This window comes from Dendrobates tinctorius, unplaced genomic scaffold, assembly GCF_039654945.1.
Source record: "Dendrobates tinctorius isolate UK_male_01 unplaced genomic scaffold, ASM3965494v1 ptg000158l, whole genome shotgun sequence".
NCBI lineage: Eukaryota > Metazoa > Chordata > Amphibia > Anura > Dendrobatidae > Dendrobates > Dendrobates tinctorius.
The window spans coordinates 6,472,700-6,493,384 of NW_027361825.1; the positions used below are offsets into that span (position 1 = coordinate 6,472,700).

The 20,685-nt window shown below is 48.8% G+C and overlaps 1 protein-coding gene across 1 annotated transcript in view; it reads right to left on the reverse strand.

Annotated features, from left to right (window-relative positions):
- The window catches only part of WDR62 (WD repeat domain 62), a 76,900-nt gene that overhangs the window by 39,658 nt on the left and 16,557 nt on the right, over window positions 1-20,685 (reverse strand). The window contains exons 5-12 of the mRNA XM_073548831.1: window positions 18,632-18,802; window positions 18,027-18,164; window positions 17,768-17,950; window positions 17,523-17,683; window positions 16,933-17,122; window positions 15,343-15,477; window positions 14,741-14,907; window positions 14,568-14,659 (exon numbers count right to left, since the gene is read on the reverse strand). Coding sequence (XP_073404932.1) covers window positions 14,568-14,659; window positions 14,741-14,907; window positions 15,343-15,477; window positions 16,933-17,122; window positions 17,523-17,683; window positions 17,768-17,950; window positions 18,027-18,164; window positions 18,632-18,802 — 1,237 coding nt within the window. The remainder of the gene's footprint in view (window positions 1-14,567; window positions 14,660-14,740; window positions 14,908-15,342; window positions 15,478-16,932; window positions 17,123-17,522; window positions 17,684-17,767; window positions 17,951-18,026; window positions 18,165-18,631; window positions 18,803-20,685) is intronic.

The following is a 20,685-nucleotide window of genomic DNA, read 5'->3' on the forward strand; positions in this document are numbered from 1 at the left end:
CTTCCAGATGGAGGTTTTCCGGCATGGTCCACCAGCGTAGAGATCTCCTCACTGAGGCGGAGAGGGGCATCATGGTATCCAGGGACAATTGGTGTTTGTCCCAAGAAGCAAGAATGGCCTCCTGGAGATTCTGCGAGTAGAACTGACTCCACTGAACTCAGGGGATGCAGGAAGTCATTAGTCCCAGGATCCTCATTGCCTCCCTGATGGATCAACGGCTTCCTGAGAATTGACGAATCCTGTTCCCTATTGAGGTCTGTTTCTTTACTGGCAAGAGATGTTTTTAGGTGAGAGTCTAGGAGACCCCCAGGAACCTCTTTCTGGATTCTGGAGAAAGATCCGACTTCCAGTTTATTACCCATCCTAGCCTTTGTAGCGTGCAGACCAAGGTCCAACACTGCTCCATGAATTGTTCCCTGGAGCTGGCTATAAGGAAGTCTTCCAGGTAGGGGATTATGATAGCATCTAGCTTCCTTAGATAGGCAACCACTTCCACCACTAGCTTGGTGAACACTCTGGGTGCAGAGGCTAAACTGAAGGGAAGACAACGGATGTTACACCCGGTACCTGTCATGGCACTGCGCCCCGGTCTGCCACTGCTCCCCGTCCAGGGCACTCACCTCGCGCGCTGTTGCTATGCAGCAGCCAGCTCCCTGTGTTTCCCTGGGTGCAGAGGCTAAACTGAAGGGAAGACAACGGATGTTACACCCGGTCCCTGTCCTGGCACTGCGCCCCGGTCTGCCACTGCTCCCCGTCCAGGGCACTCACCTCGTGCGCTGTTGCTATGCAGCAGCCAGCTCCCTGTGTTTCCCACGCTGCTTCTCAGCCTTCAGGTCTCTTCCCTTCCCCCACCTCCTGGCGTCCCGTCGGCAGACCTGCAGTCAAAGCTATTAGGGCACAAGCGTGCGCTCTCCAGGCTTCTTAAAGGGACAGCGCGCATTTTTCAAAAAAAAGCAATTATCCAATGGCAGCGCACTGGCTGCTATATCTGGCCTCTCCTCCATAGGGAGAGCGCCGGAGCAACGAGTATCAATCATTGCTACATCAGATTCTGTTGCTAATCTGTCTGCGCTGCGTTAGCAGTCTCTGTGCATTTTCTCATGCTGTGTTTCCACGGAAATATCTGAATCCTTTTAACCCTGGTTATACCTGCAACCATCTGGGCGAAAGCCATCCCATTCTGCCAACAGTCATCCGAGTCCGAGGACTGTGACAAGGTTAATGGAGCCAGCTATCTATCAACTACCCGGATCCAGGACCCGTCTCATTACGGACTCTGCTGCTATTTCTGTTATCCCTTTTGGTCCCGCTGGGACAGCTGCCACGTGTCCAGGGTCTAACTGGAGGTAGAACCTGTGTCCTCCGGATATTCCATTCTGGTCCTGTCTGAGGGGCTTTACTACGGGTACCCGGGGCTCACTAGTTACGCCCCCTTCGGAGCCCCCCGGACCGTGGTCTCGAGGTTCCACTTTAAAAATAAAACATGGATATTTGTGATAAACTCACCGCAAAATCCTTTTCTCCGAGATGCTCATTGGGGGACACAGGTACTGTGGGTGTATGCTACTGCCGCCTGCAGGCTGACACCAAGTGAAAAACCACCTTGGTTACTTACCGGTAGCCGGTTTTTCCGGAACCCATGACAGCACACCTGAGAGAGGGATCCGCCCCGCCAGAACAGGAACCTACTGAGATATAAGGGGCAGCACCTCTCCCCCGCTTCAGTTGGTTACAGAGCATGAGAGTACTTCCCAGTTAGTTAGTTACATGTTAATCCAACACCACATCACACAAATGCACAATACTAATCGTGCACACCCATACGGAGAAAAAGGGGGGGGGAATATACGGGTGCTGTCATGGGTTCCGGAAAAACCGGCTACCGGTAAGTAACCATGGTGGTTTTCCCTTCACCCATGACAGCACACCTGAGAGATTTTTGGAGACTTCGAAACACCTTAGGGAGGGACCACCGCTTGTAGCACCCTTCTACCAAAGGTTAAGTCAGCAGAGGAGGATAGGTTTAATCTATAGTGCTTAAAGAAGGTTGAAGGTGAGGCCCAGGTAGTGGCCTTACAAATTTGTTCAATCGATACCTCTGCCTTTTCAGCCCAGGAGGTTGCCACGGCTCTGGTGGAATGAGCCTTGATGCCGTCAGGAATCGGAACACCACTAGCTGAGTAGGCTACACTAATGGCCTCCCTAATCCAATAGTCCCTTTTGAAACCCCATAGCCTTTCCTAGCACCCTGAAAAGCTACGAATAGGGACTAGGACCTCCTCCACTGGCTAGTGACAGATATATATTCTAGCAGGGCTCTCTTAACATCCAAATTATGGAATTTTTCCTCCCCTGGGTTCTTTGGATTTTCGCAAAAGGATGGAAGGATAATCTCCTGACTTCGATGGAAATCTGATACTACCTTAGGTAGATAAGCGGGGTCTGTTTTTAATACCACCCTGTCCTGAAAAGTGTATAGGGTGAATTCACAGAGAGCCTGCAAGTCGCTTACCCTACGGGCCGATGTAAGGGCCACTAAAATGATCGTTTTTAGGGTAAGATATTTTATGGGTAGTTGTTTTAAGGGCTCATATGGTTCTTTTGTAAGGGCCTCTAGTACCAAGTTTAAATCCCACGGGGCTATCCTAGGTATTGGGATAGGTCTAGACCTATGGCAGGATTTGATAAATCTGGCTACCCATCTATTCGCTGCCAAGTTGCAGTTATAGAGCGCACCCAGTGCAGATACCTGCACTTAAGTGTGTTTACCGCTAACCCCAGCTGCAATCCTGATTGTAAAAACTCCAAGATGGTACTAATCGGGGGCTCCTGTTCTAACGGCTTACCTAGGAACTGCAGGAATTTATTCCATGTTCTGCCGTAGATATTAGTCGTCACCGGCTTCCTACTCTTTAGCAGGGTGACCACCAACCCGGGAGAGAACCCTCTATTCATTAGCAGCAACCTTTCAAATTCCACACCGTCAGATGGAATCCCTTGACCCGAGTGTGGAATATTGGACCTTGAACTAGTAGGTCCGGGATTTCTGGCAGAACCCTTGGATCTGAGAGGGACATCATTCATAGCAGAGCGAACCAGGGCCTTTTTGGCCAAAATGGGGCTATTAGGATCACCCTGGCTTGATCGTTCCTCATCTTCCTGACTACTGTTGGGATCAGGGCCACTGGGGGGGAACGCATAGGCTAGTCTGAAGTCCCACGGAATCTGCAATGAGTCTACTGACCATGGTTCTTCCCTTGGGTTTAGTGAGCAAAACCTCTCTACTTGCCTATTGTTTTTGTTGGCAAAGAGGTCTATCACTGGTTTCCCTCAAAGCTGTGCTATTTTTTGAAAAACGGACCGATTTAGGGCCCATTCTCCTTGCCTAAGAGTATTGCGGCTCAGGAAATCGGCCTCTATATTTTCTGCCCCTTTATGTGCAAGGCTGTTAGGGAATGTAGGTGCTGTTCTGCTCTGTAAAAAATGTCGCTCGCTGCCTCCATCAGGGAATGTGACCTTGTACCCCCTTGGTGATTGATGTACGCCACCGTTACTTTGTTGTCCGACATGATCCGGACATTGCGGCCCCTGAGTAGGGAAATAAAGTGGCTTAGGGCTTTGTTCACTGCCCACAGTTCTCTCAGGTTGGAAGATGTGCCCATCTCTTGAGGCCTCCAGGAACCCTGGGCCACGTGACCCCTTAGGTGTGCCCCCCACCCCGAGGAGCTCGCGTCTGTCAGTATTATATCGGTCGTCTGTCTCATGGCATTCCTGAAGCCAAGTTTGTCCTGTCTAGCCACCAGTTGAGAGAGTCTCTGACCTCCAAGGAAAGCTCCAGTCTTCCTTCTAAACTCCTTCTCAGTGATCTTTGTGCTGACAAAACCTCCCCCTGAAGCCGTCGGGTGTGAAACTGAGCCCACCTGACCGCCGGAATACAGGACTTCAGGGTACCTAGTAGAGAAATCAAGTTTCTCAATGTCATGTGAGGTTGGTCTTGGGCAGCCAAGGTCACCTTCTCCACCTTTTCTATCTTGGTATCCCATAGTAGACAAGCTTGCTGCTCTGAATCCAGGATAAATCCTAGAAAGGTCTGTTTTCTTAGGGGCTGTAGTCTCGATTTTTTGAAATTTATCATCCACCCTGGTTCCTGTAGGGTGTCAGTCACCCGGCTCAACTGCGCCGTACAGTGGTCTTCTGAACTGCCCACTATCAAGAAAACGTCCAAATAGGGTATTATGACTGTCGTGAATTCGGAGGAAGGCTGTCATCTCCGCTATGACTTTGGTAAAGACCCTTGGGGCTATGGATATGCCAAATGGAAGAGCCCTGAATTGGAAATGCCTGAACACGCCCTGGATATAGAGAGCAACTCTTAAGTATTTTTGATAACCTGGGTGGATCGGGATGTGGTAGTATGCATCCTTTAAATCGACTACGGCCATAAAACAATCTTGATGTAGCAGTTTTATGGCTGTAGCTACCAATTCCATCTTGGAGGTCTGATTTTTTTATCCACCGATTGAGGCCTCTGAGGTTTAGGATTGTCCTGAACGACTGATCTGTTTTTTTTTTATCAGAAAGAGAGGGGAATAGAACCCCGCACCCTCTTTTATGTTTGGGACTTCAGAAAGGACCTGCTTGTCTACCAGGCTCAGGATTTCTGATTCTAAGGCCAACTGTTCTTCTATCGCCTTTCTGATAGGGGTAACGACAAATGCTGCTTTTGGCTGGCGAATGAAGGGGATCTTCAGGCCTTCTCTTATGATGCATAAGATCCAGGTATTGGAAGAGATCTTTCCCCAGGCCTGAGAAACCAGCGCTAATCTTCCCCCTACCGGAATGCTGGCGTCATTGTGGGGATTTTTTTGAAGTGGAGGTGCCTCCACCAAACAAATCCGGACTCCTTTTTTCTTTTATCTTCCCATCTTCTATCCAGAGGACGACCCCTGTTGAATCTTCCTCTCCGAAAGGGCGGCCTTCTCTGGTCTGCTGGGAATGCCTTTCTTCCTATCACTTGCTTTCTCCAAGATATCATCTAGATTTTTCCCGAATAAAAAACGACCATCGCATGGGAGAGAGCATAGTTTAGCTTTAGACTGTAGGTCGCCTGGACAGCCTTTAAGCCACAACACGCGTCTGGCGGCATTTGATAATCCTGCCGCCCTAGCTGTCAACTTCATGGAGTCCGCCAAGGTGCCTGCCAAAAAAAGCTGTTGCCCCGTGCAGAAGGTACATATCTGCCAGTATTTTTTCTCTTGGGACTTTTGACGCTAGTCTAATTGCTGCAGCCAAACCATTAGGGAACGCGTCGTGCAGGTGCCCGCTACTGCCAGCTTCAATCCTCCTGCTGCTGCTTCCCATGCATGCCTTAGATAGGAATCTGCTTTTTTGTCTAGCGGGTCCCTAAGAACCCCTGAGTCTTCCAAGGGCAGAGCCGATTTTTTGGAAGACCTGGACACCGCTGCGTCGATCTTTGGGACTTTGTCCCATATCTCTGTGTCCTTATGCTCAAAAGGGTACCGTCTCTTAGGGGAGGACGGAAGAGCCCCAGATCTCTCGGGTTTCCTCCATTCTCTCTCAATGAGTGCTTGGACCTTTTCATTAACTGGAAAGATCTGTTTTTTAATCTCTTGTAGTCCCCCAAACATGACGTCCTCTAGGGATTTAGCCGCTTTTTTCCTTGTGTAGGCCCATCGTTGCCCTGATGGCCTTAAGGAGAGCATCAGTGTATTCTACCGGAAAACATGGGGAGGATGGGTGTTCGGCCTGAGAAGGCTGTAGGAGCTTGACGGGGAACTAGGGGGATTCTTTCTACCTTTTTCCCCCCTTTTTTCAACAAGGTCTTAATTGAACCTTCCATCTCTGACCTAATGGCCGATATAAGGTTGGCTGCGAAACTAGGCGCTTCTTCTGCCATGGTTCACTGGATGCAACTGGCGCAGAGGTCTTTCTGCCAGTCTCTTGCTAGGGGGTTTTGCATATGGCACAATCCCTATTGTTCTTCTTACTCCCCGCTTTCTTAGGCTTTTCCTACGGGGTTAAACATACAACAGGGAACCCCTATTAACAGATTGCTAGCATTCACGAAGATCACTCACCACCCGTAATCAAGGGTACCGGACTCGGAGACTGTCGGCGCACGTGATCTGTGCTCTCTGGATCTTGAGGAGTCCCCCAACCTGTGGCTGGGGCGACTGCTGCTTGAACGGATTCCATGATTGCGGCCAGAGGGCTGTGAGGGAGGGCAGAGTCGGTGGAGATTGCGATCGCTCCTGCTCTGACTCCATGTTTGACCGCCCACCATGCCGTTCTCCTTGTTTAAATAACCCGCCTCCATCCTGGTGGGTGTCTCCTCCCCTCCCCCCTGCGACCGCTTCGGAAAAGCCGGCGTCACACCCGGCGCCATGATACCGTTGCCTAGCTGACGTCAGTCCGCGCGCCCATGATCCCTTGTGCCGCTGACGTCAGCGGCCGGAAGACTCCCGCGGCTCTCCCTCGCTAGGTGCTCTGGGGGAGTGAGGCCGCAGGCATGCGCGGGGGGGAGGGAGGCGCGGTGGAGCCGCCACGCCCGCGCGAACCCGGAGCCCGAAAGATCACCGGGGACTGTGCTTCCAGGACCTGACGGCCGGCGCTACAGGTGAGGCACCCTGTTCTTCCCGGGCCTGGGACCTTTACCCACGATAGGCACCGCTGACAGTGAGATTCCCTTCCAGGACAGGAACCCAATTGAAGCGGGGGAGAGGTGCCACCCCTTATATATCAGTAGGTTCCTGTCCTGGCGGGGCAGATCCCAATCTCAGGTGTGCTGTCATGGGTGAAGGGGAAAAAAAAAAAAAAAAAAAAAAAAAAAAAAAAAAGGTTAGCTCCTCCTCTGCCGTATACACCCTCGCCCCGATTGCGGGCAGAAATCAGTTTTGTGCAAAAGCAGTAGGAGAACAACAAAATCAGCCTTAATACAGATAATATGTCCAGAAAAAAAAACACCCTAATATCAAACGAAAATGCATATTTAAATAAACAAACAAGAGCCAACTGGCTAATAGGGTGGGTGCTGTGTCCCCCAATGAGCTTCTTGGAGAAAAGGATTTTACGGTGAGTTTATCACAAAAATCCATGTTTCTCCTTTGCCTCATTGGGGGACATAGGTACTGTGGGATGTCCTAAAGCAGTCCTTGGGTGGGAAGTTGACTCACCGATCCAAGCTACATACACCTCCTGTCCAAAGGTGCGTTACCGCTGCTTGGAGAGTACTTCTACCCAGGCTTGCATCCGATGAAGCCTGAGTATGGATATTGTAATGTTTGGCAAATGTGTGCAGGCTGGACCAGGTCGCTGCTTTGCAAACCTGTTCCGCCGAAGCCTGGTGCCGAAGCGCCCAAGAGGCGCCCACTGCCCGAGTAGAGTGTGCTCTGATCCCTGCTGGAATCGGCGCGCCTTTGATGCGGTAGGACTCCTGAATAGTCAAACGAATCCATCTGGCTATGGTCGATTTTGAGTCAGCGAGTCCCTTCCTGTGCCCCTCGGGGAGCATGAACAGCGTGTCTGTCTGACGAAAGGGTGCCATCCGCGACACGTACCTCCTGAGTGCTCTCACCAGGTCTAACGTACGCAGGGCCTTTTCCACACAGTGTACCGGTGCTGGACAAAAAGAGGGCAAGACAATATCCTCATTAATGTGAAACGAGGAAATGACCTTCGGCAGAAAGGGAGGAGCTGGTCTGACAACCACCTTATCCTTATGGAAAGTGAGAAACGGGGTTCGGCAGGATAGGGCCGCCAGCTCCGAAACCCGCCTGATAGACGTTATGGCTACCAGGAATACCACCTTCCAGGACAGGTACAACAAAGAGACATCCTGTAGCGGTTCAAATGGGGCTTCCTGCAAAACGCTTAGGACCAGGTTAAGGTCCCAGGCGTCCAGGTGCGCCCTATAGGGGGGTACCAAATGGGAGACTCCTTGGATGAAAGTCTTCACCTGCAAATTAGTAGCAATTCTGCACTGGAACAGGACGGATAAAGCCGATACCTGTCTCCTGAGGGAGCTTGGAGCTATCCCTGAGTCTAGGCCAGACTGGAGAAAGGCCAAGATGTTGGGGATAGAGAATTTCAGTGGAGCACAACCACGGCCTCGACACCAAGAAAAAAAAAAAAAAAAAAAAAAAAACCCCTACCAGGTGTGATGGTAAATACGTGCTGAGGCCGGCTTCCGGGCGCTAACCATTGTAGCAACCACCTCACGCCCAAACCCCGCATGGGTTAGAATCCAAGATTCAACAGCCATGCCGTCAAACACAGGGTCCCTGAGCTCGGGTGGAAGATCAGACCCTGGGACAGTAGATCTGGGCGCTCTTGCAGTCACCAAGGGAAGTCGGCGAGCAGCTGCACCAGATCTGCCTACCACACTCGGCGGGGCCAGCGGAATCGCTGGAACCCCCTTTTGTTTTGATCTTCTTGATGACCCTTGGGAGAAGTGGCAGCTGGGGAAACATATGGGAGGCGAAACTGGTTCCATGGCAGAACCAACGCATCCACAGCGATTGCCTGCGGGTCCCTGGACCAAGCAACAAACGTGGGCACCTTGGCGTTCACCCTGGAGGCCATCAGATCCACATCCGGTCCCCCACCGTTGGCAAATCTGTTGGAAAATCTCAGGGTGTAGTGACAAGACCCTGCCGGCTGAGGAAGTCTGCCACCCAGTTCCACGCCCGGGATGTGGACTGCCGATATCACAGAGTGGTTCCTCTCGACCCAATGAAGAACGTGCCCTACCTCGCGCATGGTTTGTATGCTGCGGGTGCCTCCTTGATTTATGTAAGCCAACGCCGTGGCGATGTCCGATTGAATCCGGACGGGGCGGCCTGCTAGAAGGTGATGAAAATGTCGCAGAGCCAGCCGGATTGCTCGTATCTCCAACAAGTTGATCGGGAGGCGTGTGTTATGAATGGGTCACTGAGGAAAACAAGACCAAGCCAAGTCACAGAAAACCAAAGAGGTTGTAACTAAGCGGATTGCAGACCCCTGATCCTAACCATACAACTAACAGCAGCCGTGGAGCATACCTACGATGATTCTAGACGCCTCGTCACAGCCGGAGGGCTAAATAAGCCTAAAGCAAGAAAAGGGGAAATCTAAAACTGCCCCAGAGCATTGATTAAGTAATCCCTAGCCATAGCGATCTGACTCGCGATCTGATACTTCTGCAGGTAGGTACCTATCCTGCAAGGCTTTGATTAATAGTTCTGACCAAGAAATCAGGCCTTGGCCACCCACGTTGCTGCGAACGAGGGAGAGAGTGCTGAGCCTGATGCCTCAAATACTGAGCGAGCCAAGCTCCCTATGAGACGATCCGTAGGATCCTTAATAGAAGAACCACTAGGTATGGATAACAGGGTCTTAGAGGCCAAGCGTGACACGGGTAGACCCACCGCTGGGGATTCCGTCCATTTTTTACAGAGGTTCAGGGCAAACTGATACCTCGCTTCGAGGGTCTTCTGACCCGAGAAGCGTCTGTCCGGCCGTTCCCTGTGTCGCTGCACTATGTCCTCGAACTCTGGGTGAGTGCAAAATACTCTATGCGGTCTCTTAACTTGCTTAAATGCCACCTTATGACCTGAAGCCAAGGTGGAATCATCCTCAATCCCCAAAGTCTGGTTGACAGCTTTGATGAGGCTGTCCACTGTTTCACGAGACCCCGGAGTTTTCCAGGTCAAGGGGTCTGTCTGAGTCAAAATCTGAAGTTTGCTCGCTGTCGACCACTGGTGACGGGAAGCAAGAAGCGGAACTCACGGATGCCAAGGCACCGGATGGACTCGGCGATGCCGTGTGGGTTAGTTTCCTCCAGGTCTGCCTGGAGTGAGAGCGGCCCCTGCAGGCCGGAGGCTCCTGAGAGGTGGAGGACCCCTCTAAGACAGGCGAGCCACTGTCCCTCCCCCTATCTGGGGCGTGAAGGGACAATTTCTCTCGTAAGCGACGCCATGGACTGCGACAGTGATAGGGCCCACTCCGGGGGGTTTGATACACTGATCCCAGTCACAGGGGAGGGCTCCTGGGCGCGTTCAGAATCGCAGGCTTCGCATAATCGCTTGCTCTGCGCCTGCGGAAAAGTGGCCCAACAAGAGATGCAGGCAGCGTATAGAAACGTGTGAGTCTTCGCTTTTCCGGACATGCTGTATCTGCCAGTCTTGTTCCCCCACGTGTCCTGGACATGCCGGGCGTTGCTCCAGTTCAAGGAAGCGCGCGCCACAGCTGCGGGGCGGGCCGTCGGCAGAAGAAGAGTGTCGGGGGCGGTACTTCCGGCATGTGGCCTAGCGATGGTCCGAGGCCGGGGGCTCAATTTCTTCGGCGCCCGCCCAGGCCGTGAGGGGCGGGCCGCCGATAAATGATGCGAGGAAAGTAGGCGGGACTTCCGCCCGCGGGCTCGATTTACGATGCATGACCGTGACGGGGGGGGGGGGGGGGGGATTGCGGATCCACGGAGTCCCAGGCTGAGGCTTCCTGGCTGGATGTGCGGATCCGCCGATCTCCGATGAACAGGCTAAGGGCTCCAGCTCCCCCTCCATGATGATTCTTCAGCTTCCCAGCTCAGGTAGATGGGAGGGGGGCCACATATAGGACTGTGCAGGCACACTAGCTCCGTCTTTCCCTCCAGGGGCGAGGAGAGGGACCGTCCACCGCCTTGCAGCACCGCAGTCTAGCATTGGTGGAGCAGTGGGGGCCGCACACACTATGCTTGTGCCTCTGTACAGCCCATGGTTTCAATACTTAGGGGTGATCAGGGCTAAGTCCGACATAGTGTCCCACGTTCCGGGAGAGGATACGTGGAGTCGACACTCGCACGTGCTCGTCGGTTGTTGGTTTGGGGAAATCGGACCCTTTCAATAGGGTCCGTTGCCCCTGTCTCATCTTCATGGAGGGAAAAAAAAAAAAAAAAAGTCTGGAGAAACAGATGTGTGCCTCCAACGGACACTAAGTAAAACTGATATCCGCCCGCAATCGGGGCGAGGGTGTATACGGCGGTGGAGGAGCTAACCTCTTTTTTTCACTTAGTGTCAGCCTCCAGGCGGCGGTAGCATACACCCACAGTACCTGTGTCCCCCAATGAGGCGAAGGAGAAAACGAATGTGAACTTCACCATCTCTGCCTCCGCTTACATTCGTTACAACGCAATTGGTAGTGAAGTTCTCCCCCTGGAACTTTAGGGTGAACCTTAAGTACCACTGGAAGGAAGCATGGATGGAATCGTGAGATAGTACGCATTCTTTGGTACACATCATGTTTTTGTCTATAAGGGACACGTGGACCTGATGGACTCCATTTTGAACTTTTTGTACTTTACCCAGCGATTTAGAGGTTTCAGGTTTATTACTGTGCGACTCTCTCCCGAGGGTTTCTTGACTGAGAAGAGACTGGAATAGTGGCCTTTGCACTTTTCTTCCTGAAGCACTGGGACTATTGCTCCAATCTTCAAGAGATCCTGAACATCCGACCACATGGGGCAAGCGGCACCGGAGGCGGGAGTTTATTAGGATTCTCCCTGGCGGGGTCTGGGTAAACTCTATTCTGTAACCCGAAGAGATTATCCCCAACATCCACTGATTTTCTGAAAACCCTTGCCAACTTTCCAGATACTGTCCTAGCTGTCCCCAAACTCTCACAGCGTCATTTTCTTCCAGAACCAAAGAGAGAGTCCTTACCCCTACATCATTTGGGGTAGCTCCACCTCTCAGTCTTACCCTTCCCCTTATAGCCAGACTTCTGGTCGGGTTGGGGTCTATGAAAGGGCTGATACTTTTTGGTTTCTCCTGAAGGAACCCCCTCTTTTAATCTGATGCCTTTCCTAGAATATCATCTAGAACTGGACCAAACACTGTTGCCCGAGAAGGGAGTGGAACAGCTTGTTTTTAGACTGCGTATCCCCCGACCATCTTTTCAACCAAATAGCTCGCCAGGCAGCATTAGATAAGGCTTTGTTCCTGGCTGCGAATCGGATTCTGCAGATGCATCAGCCATGAACCCAGTAGCTAGCTTTAGGAGGAGGAAGGGTGTTCCTCCAGGTCATCGACCCATATGTGCATGGACCGACAGAGATTGCCGCGATGTTGGCTTGAATTAAGGCCACAGACGTCTCTCAGGTTCTCTTAAGGAGACCATTCGCCTTCCAATCCATAAGCTCTTTAAGGTTAGAAGAATCCTCAAATAGGATCAAAGTCCTCTTCGCCACCTTGGCTATGGGCACATCGATCTTGTGGACGTCCTCCCGGGCTTTAGGGTATGTGCACACGTAAGCGGTTTTTTTCACGTTTTTACCAACTAAAATGCTTAAAAAACGAATCCCATTCATTAAAATTTATTCCGCACTTTGTGCATATTGATGCGTTTTTTTTCCGCAAAAAAAAATGCATTGTGGTAAAAAACGCAACATGCTCATTAATTTTGCAGAAAATTCCGCATTTCTAGCTATTTTCTATGTGACTGGGGACGCTCCGAGAAAAAAAATGCATAAAAAAAACGCACGTTGTCTGGGAAGGAGTCCGGTTTTCAGTCAGGAATTTTCTGCATACGTGTGCACACAGCCTTAATGTCCTCTGGCTTGAAGGGCAGGCGAAGCTTTGTTAAATATTAATAATTCGTTAAATATTTCTTATTACACCCAGTTCTGTACATTGCTAGCTAAAATGACATAGGCTATTTTTAAGCTTGGCTCATGGTAGAAAGACAGCTCCATATATGTAGAGACCACGTGCTTCAAGAGACGTATATAATTCATGGCTAACTCTAGAGGTCGCTGAATCCTTCCCTCACCATCATGAGACACAGACACAAGATGACATAACTGAACAACTGGTATGTTACTTTACTACAAGGAAGCCTAAGAGAGACAGAGGCCATTTGCCATGTGGATCTCAGAAGAAGAATACATGTCGCTTTTGCAATAACTAATGGACAATCTCTCTTTCATCTATTTTTTTTTATGTTTTTCTGTAATAATCCTTTCTTTGATGGAAGAATCCAAATAAACCACTATATTTTTATCTGGTAACTAGTCCTGAGTATTTTACAGGATAAGCATTATTTTACAAGCTTAAAGTCTCTAGGAATAACCTGCCTTTTCTCGGCGACTTTCCACTCCTCTATGATCATTGAGCGGATGTGGCTGTAGCCTGGGAAGACTCTGTTCCACTGGGATCTCAACCCACCGAACATCTGATCCTGTATGGAGTGGGACTTCTGGGTTTCCTCCACCTGCATGGTGCTCTTGACTGCCCGGAGGAGTTAGTCCATGTCCTCAAAGGAGAAAAATGTATCTCTTCCCTCCCTCTGGCGGGTCTGCAATCATTTCCCCCTTCTTCCTTTGCCAGAGTACACGTCCTCCTCAGAGGTCTACTCCATCTCCCTTTGACTCTTGGCACGGGGACCACCCTGGGACTCTGGCTGAGAAGCGTGCATGTGGACAAGACCCGAGATAGAGGCTTGGACCTCCTCTCTGATAATGGACCTAATATCAGACAGCAGAGATGACTACTCCTCCCTGATGACCTTTGAGATGCAGAGTTCACAGAGTGCATTTTCTACACTTCCCTGCTTTCTAGTCATCCATTTTTGGCGTTTTGCAGAGGTGTATGCTCCCCCCTAGAATACACAGAGTATATGCCATGTGTTTCTAGGTGTTCAGTAAGGGGTATCTCACTAACCCTCTACTCACGTGCCCCCGACATTGTTCAGAAGAAACCTCAGTTTTGGCAGATTCCTCTATGTCCAAGCATACAGTAGGGCAGCCTACAGACATTTAGGATCTTATTTATACAATACCCATCATGAGGCGCCACTATTATCCCTTTGCTCAGCCAGATACTTCCTGTGTTCTACCGTGGAATGCACACTGGCTGCGACTCAGAAGTGCTCTGCCCGGCCTGCAGAGATGACAAAACCGGAAGTGTGCTCATAGGGGATTCAGCGCGCCGGAGGCAGACACGGGAGCCGAGAGCCTCCCGGTAGGAAGATGCAGCTCGCAGCCCGGGAGCAGCACTCACCAGGTAGGTTGAGGGACCCCCCTATTGGAGAGTGTCGGCCACAGACAGTGGAAAGGGAGAGGCTGGGTCTGCCAGGTACAGCCAGGAGGGATACGCCAGAGCTTTTCTCTCATCATTGCTCCCCTCACTGGGACAGGAAAAACAGAGGTGGGGATGGGAAGGACCTTTTAACCTCTTGTTGTTTTCTGTCCCAGCAAGGATAAAAAGGAGGACCTCAATAGTGCTGTCGGGGGGGGGGGAAACGACATGGAAAGTAATGTAGCAGTCATATTCTTGTACACAGGGGAAGCAATTCTAATAGCTACTGTAAATCCTTATACATAGGGAGCAGTATTACAGTAGTTATATTCTTATACATAGGGGGAAGTATTCTAGTAATTATATTCTTATACATAGGGGGCAGTATTATAGTAGTTATATTCTTATACATAGGGTCAGTATTAAAGCAGCTATATTCTTGCATTTCTCAAAAGATTAAGGCTTCAGAATAACACCATCAGGTTGTGGATCTGATGAGACGATTATACGATCACATACCGGTCCATGGCCTGGAGTATTCGAGGCACAGAACTTCGCCATCATGTGCTTCAATTGTTATCATATTCTCAAAGGTTCCCAAATTATAGATTCTACAGAGGAAGAAATGGAAAACGCTTTATATAAACTCTCTCCATCTCCAACGTTTACACGATACCACAGTAGAGAATTACCGTATGTTTCCAGTCCGGTCACCAGAGGCCAAGTGACGTCCATCATAACGTATTTTCAGGACACGAATTCCACTTTTTGAGTCTTTGGGCTCAGGTTTCTCAGAGGTGCTGGAGGTGTCCTTCAAGTGTGCCACATTGTCACTTACATAAATCACTTTATACAAATCCTAAATAAGGAGAAGAAAAACAAATTAAAATTAAGAAAAAAAAATCTACTGTAATAAAGTTTAATATAGAGATAAAATGTGGTGAGGAAGTCGCTAGTCCTGATAGTGACATAGTATTTATCATGCTCTAACGCATCAAAATTAACTACATGAAGAAACGTTGCCAAAAATACAATGTCCTACAGTACAGTATTCAGCACCTACGCAGACTTGTGTGTTTCCATGATTACAAGCTACCTACAAACGTTGTGTAGTTAGATTCTGAAGTTGAGCAATTTATTCATTTGATCAGGTGACGTGATTTTTCTTCTAGTTTAAAACCGTTAAGACACAGGTGTGTTTAGGAGTCGTAGACATGAAACGGTAGATTATCAAGGCGGGGCGTCTTTATTTTGTAGGAGCCCATTCACAGATGGTAGAATGTCAGATACTCACATGGCTGTAGATATTCCTCTTCATCCCCAGCTCGGAGCTTCTCTCCAGGTTCCATAAGCGAACGGTGTTGTCAGAAGAGCAGGTGAAAAATGAGCCCGGGGCGAAACCTGGCTTCAGCCTGTGCTCTGGGTACACCTAGAGAACAAAAACATTTGTGCTATTTCTAAAGAGTGTTTCTAACTTGGGAAGAGAAGGGATCATTTCTCTGCATCATGCGGGATAATCTCTGATCACTGGGGGTCTGACTTTCACAGGTCCTGAAATACCCCATTAGAAGGGAGTGTACGCAAGGCAGATGCTCCATTCTAACAAGGCGCTTAATAACCCGCTTCTTGGCATAGGAGTGGGTCCCGGCAGTATAACCTCCAGCGTTCAGCAATTCATTACCCTTTGCTGGGGTGTGACTTGACAGATCCCGAGAAAGACCCTTGGAGTTAAAAAGAAGAGCAGGAACAAATGTACAGCAACTGATTCATTCTAACAAACTTCTTCAGAGCCCAGTTCTCTGAGTGTCAGTATCCACACTGATGTCTGCTGTGCTCAAGCAACTTGTGCTTGTTCAGCGGCAATACCAGAGCCCTTATTACTTTTGTCTGTTCTTGTCATCACCTCTCATACAGACATTGTCAGCCCTGATCTCACTGCAGACCGAGAACTTGCTTGATTACAGCAGACATTTGTGATTTTGACACATCTCCTAACAGTCTGGTAGAGGTGACAATGCTTGGAGAACAGTAAAGCTGAAAGAATGATTTATAATGTGACACAGCTTAACTCAGCTGTGCTGTCCCTATCCATGCAGGGACTATATCTGAAAGTTGTCAGTCATCTGTGCTCTCCAATCATGCAGGAGGTTAGACTAGGCTGACATATCTCACACACTGATAAGTCTGTTCTAATCTACAGTATGGTGGGTATGTTCCATTTTCCTTTGAGTGTTGCTGTCTGCTTATGGATTGTTCAGCATCATACAGGGAGAAAAGTACACGCCTCCAGTGAAAACGGTCTGGGTAAAAAAAATAAATAAATAATGACAGTTTTCACTGAGGCGTGAACTTCCTTTCTCCATGTATGATGCTGACCAGTCGTAAGCAGGCAGCAATACTCAAATTAAAAAATGACACTCTCCCAGTGAAAACTGATAAAGTTAAATCCAAGTGGGTTTTAACTCATTACGTGCCAAATACTTTGATTGCTAAATATCTCCGCAACGGAGGAGCAAAATTAAAAAAGACAAAACAAAAACATTATATTTTGCCCTGCAGCCACTGTTATATCATGTGTCCATGTCCAGCTCAACATGAGAAATTTGGTGAAAGTTTCTCGCTGCTGCTAACCGTCCGATATCAGCCGACAGTCTAATGTGTATGGGGCCCCCAACAATCGAGGACTGTTGGGGGATATTAGGATGTGGCATGTCTGACCCTTTTGTAATCAGTAAGATGAGCTGCTGATGAAGGAGTTTGGCAGCGGCTCGCCCGTAGAGAGAGCACGGAACAGCCAGACGCTTCAGTGTATGCAGCAGCTGGCCGGGCCCTCTATTGAGAATAGGGCCCCTTACAAATTCATTTAGTCATCGTGTCCGCTCACCTCTATATTCCACACGTAGGAGCTGTGGTACAGGGCTGAATAGACCTTCCCCACCTTGTGGATAGTACTGACGTCCCAGACGTAGATGCTGTGGTCATTGTACACGCAGCACAGCCACTGGTTGCCGTGGTCGTAAACCAGGGCGGATGTGTCCGGGTGGCCTCCATGGCCTTGTTTCGCGAAGAGCGAGCTAAAAAGAAAGAAGGGAGCAAAAATAAAATTGACGAGACAGCGTGTAAGTGTGAAAAGTCTTGTGTATTGGTGGGGGGGGGAGGAGGGATGAGGAAATTAACTGTTTCAATAGTTTATTCAAAGAGTTGTTTCTTTCTAATCTGTTTTGGGCAGATTTATGACCACATCTAAGTTCAGCTGAAGAGACTGATAAAAAAAAAAAAAAAAACTCTCCCAGAATGAGCTCACTGACAGATCCCTAGTTAACTCATTCTACAGCCAGTAATGTGAAGAAAAGAACTCTGTAAAAGCCAAAACGGTACAACATTCTTCAAGTGCCCCAACTCCAAAATGACTACAAGCCAACGACAAAGATTGTCTTTGAAGGCGTCCGCATCCTTTGTAGCTGCTCAGCGTACCTCACATCGAGGCCCAATGCGACATCCACGCCCAAGTTGTGAGGTCGGGGGAGATCGGTCACGTATTGGAGGTTGTGTGCCTTGAACATCCTGACAACTCCTTCCTCGCAGCCGCAGAATACGAACTCCTCGGTGACGCACAGGCAGTTGGACGACGCCACCTGATGTAAAGAGGACACCACGGACGGTGAGCCAAAGCAGCCACCGCAACAAGGGGAACCCGCAAATATCCACCGCTCTCCCACCTTTAGCTTCAGCCACTTCTCCAGGACTCGCTTCTCGTTGAACTGACACAGGACCCCAGAGTAGGACACGCAGTAAGTGCTCCTCACGTTCTGCCCCTTGCCGCACGCTACTCCGCCAAACACATTGTTATGGAGGTCGCCCAGCAGCCCCGACCGGCCAACCAGAGGAACAGTCCCATTCACCTGCAGAATTCAGACACTTCAGGAAGGATTAATCAAACTTACTGGGGGAAACCTAAACTTACAAGTTGGTGCGTACCTGGGACTGTCGCGAGCTCTCCAGGTACCAGAACTTCACGTGCCGATGGCCAGCAGTCACAAAGTAACTGCTGTCTTCAGAGAAGGATACGGCGCTGACCTTACTGGAGACTTTGTTCTTCGCCACTATATTATTATTCTGCGGAGACGGGAAAATATTTAGGTGAGAAATAAGATGAACTTTGGGAACTGCTCTGGGGGAAAAAAAAAAAACCACACGTGATGGCAGAATGAATCCAAGTCATAGAAAAGCCGCAAAACCAGTATAAATCCACCAGGTTCAGACCGGGCCCCTGCCCTAATGACTAACAGGAAGGGGAGAGCAGGCAAACTAGTCATTTTCCAGGAGGAATAACTGAGGAGCAGCACAGTTGTAAGGAAAGAGGAGTGAGAATTGCACCCTTCCACATGATGCAGAATGGACGTTGAGGGGAACAGCAAACATTTATGGCATAGTTCCTGGACATAAAAAATGGAAAAGAGCAAAAACACATAATAAAAACACAAAACAAAAAGATAAAATGGAAAAAAAAAAAAACCACAAACATGAGCAAAAACAAACCCCCCAAAACACCAGAAAAAAAAATAAAATAAAAACCCCTTTACCTTCCAGTCCCAAACATTGACCACCATGTCGTGCTGATACCCCACTGAGACGACGTACTTCATGTTAGGGGAGAAACAAACGCAGGAGACCCCATATTTGTGACCGAGCATTTCGGAGACCTGCATCTTCTCGGCCACATCCCAGACTCGGACCGCCGGTTTGTGACCACTCTGAAAAAAAGACAATTGAAGGGATTTTTTTTGTTTTTTTTGTTACCTGAAAAACAGACGAGTAGGTGACCGCTGCAGCCAAATCACTGATTTCCCAGGCCATGTCGTCCATGCTGCGATCATTACTGAAGTCGGTAGGCAGGGTTCAATTGGAGAGTCACATAGACAAGTAGGACCGCAAGAGACGAGGATGACTCACACAGTTCAAGTTATGGGATTTTTCTTTTTTTTTTTAATTAAATAATTAAATTGTTTTGAGGCCATAAGAGAGATATATAAATATAACAATTTTATCCCCTGAAAAAAGATGCATCAGCTCTCCTCAAATTTGCTGGGATGGTTTCGATTACACATACCGTGCTTTCTGCTGCATCTCCTTGGTTTGTAAGAGGACATGCTGCCCTTCCCCCATTTTGTTTCTGCAGGCACACAGCTGCAGTCCCTCTCTCCCTGTGTGCAATTCTACCCCACTCTTTCCCCTCCCTGGAGAGTGTGGTTTGTGATCAGTTTAAAAGCACATGGTTCCTTTGTTTATTTCAGATTGAATATAACAAAGAATGTTCATAGGGGCAGGACAAACATTTTACAGGTGGGTTTTGAATCTTTGGCGACAACCAGAATCCAAGAATCGGATTTCTACCCAACCGAGCCAAACCGCCACGGCATGTTTAAACTTAAATGAAAGCTAATTGCGTCAGAAAAACTATAACACTCCTGTCAACACGCTGTGAGCCTTGCAGCTAGAGTTATGGCACTGCTAAGTTTTCAAGTAACTTTCAAAAGGGGAGTGCATACCCTAACTCCGCCAGCCCAGTGAGGTCAACCAGCAGAAAGTATAAGGCTAGGATGCCCAATTAGGAAGTCGTCATTCGCCCAGGATGCCAGCTAGGAAGCTGTGCTGATAGACCATTTTCCCTTGGGGAAGGCGCCCCTCCCCCTCCTCCACATGGCGTGCCATTGACTGAGATATGCAAGTTTCATAATTTAATCTATTTTATTTTGTAATTGTCTGTATATACTGTATCATGTCTCTTCTTGTAACTTTTTTATTTTTGTAAACACTGCCTATGTTTTCTGGAGTAAATCTATAAAATTTACTAGTTTCGCTTTACTTGCGCTATAAAGTACCGCCACGTTCACCACACTAAAATTTAAGCTACCTTTTGAGTTGGCTCCTGACCCAATATTGATTTTTATGTAGAACGAGGAGCTGGGGGCAGCACAGTGTTCTGGGGATTTGGGAGACTCTGGCAATGATGGAACAGAGGTTTTATGTGTGTGTATTACCCTCCCTGGGTCTGGGGACATATATACCGCCCTTGCTGCAGAGTGCCTAATAGCCAGTAAATGGCAAGGCAGCCTTTCTGGTGACTACTTATCATAGGTGTAGTTCCCTGAGTGACCTGAGGGCAAGAGGGGTGCCAGAGAGCTGCAAGTTCCAAAACCAGAAATGAAGGTGGAAACACAAGTTGTGGGTGGTTATATAACCCACGACCACTAATAAATAGTAAATTTGTGACAATTGGAGGGATATGCTTAGCTACTTACCGGTAGCTGTGTTTTTCAGGAGCACACGACAGCACCACAAGAGAGGGAATCCGCCATTCGGGGACAGGAAACCTACAGACAAAAAGGGCGGCCCTCTCCCTCGCTTCAGTTGGATTACAGAGCATGAGAGGACCTACCTGGTTAGTAGCAACATATATATATATATATATATATATATATATATATATATATATATATATATATATATATATATATATATATATACACATCCGATTAAATACTCTTCACACCCGTGTCTAAGGTTTACCCGAAAAAAAGGTGCTGAACAAAGAAAGGGAGGGAATGGAAAGGTGCTGTCATGTGCTCCTGAAAAA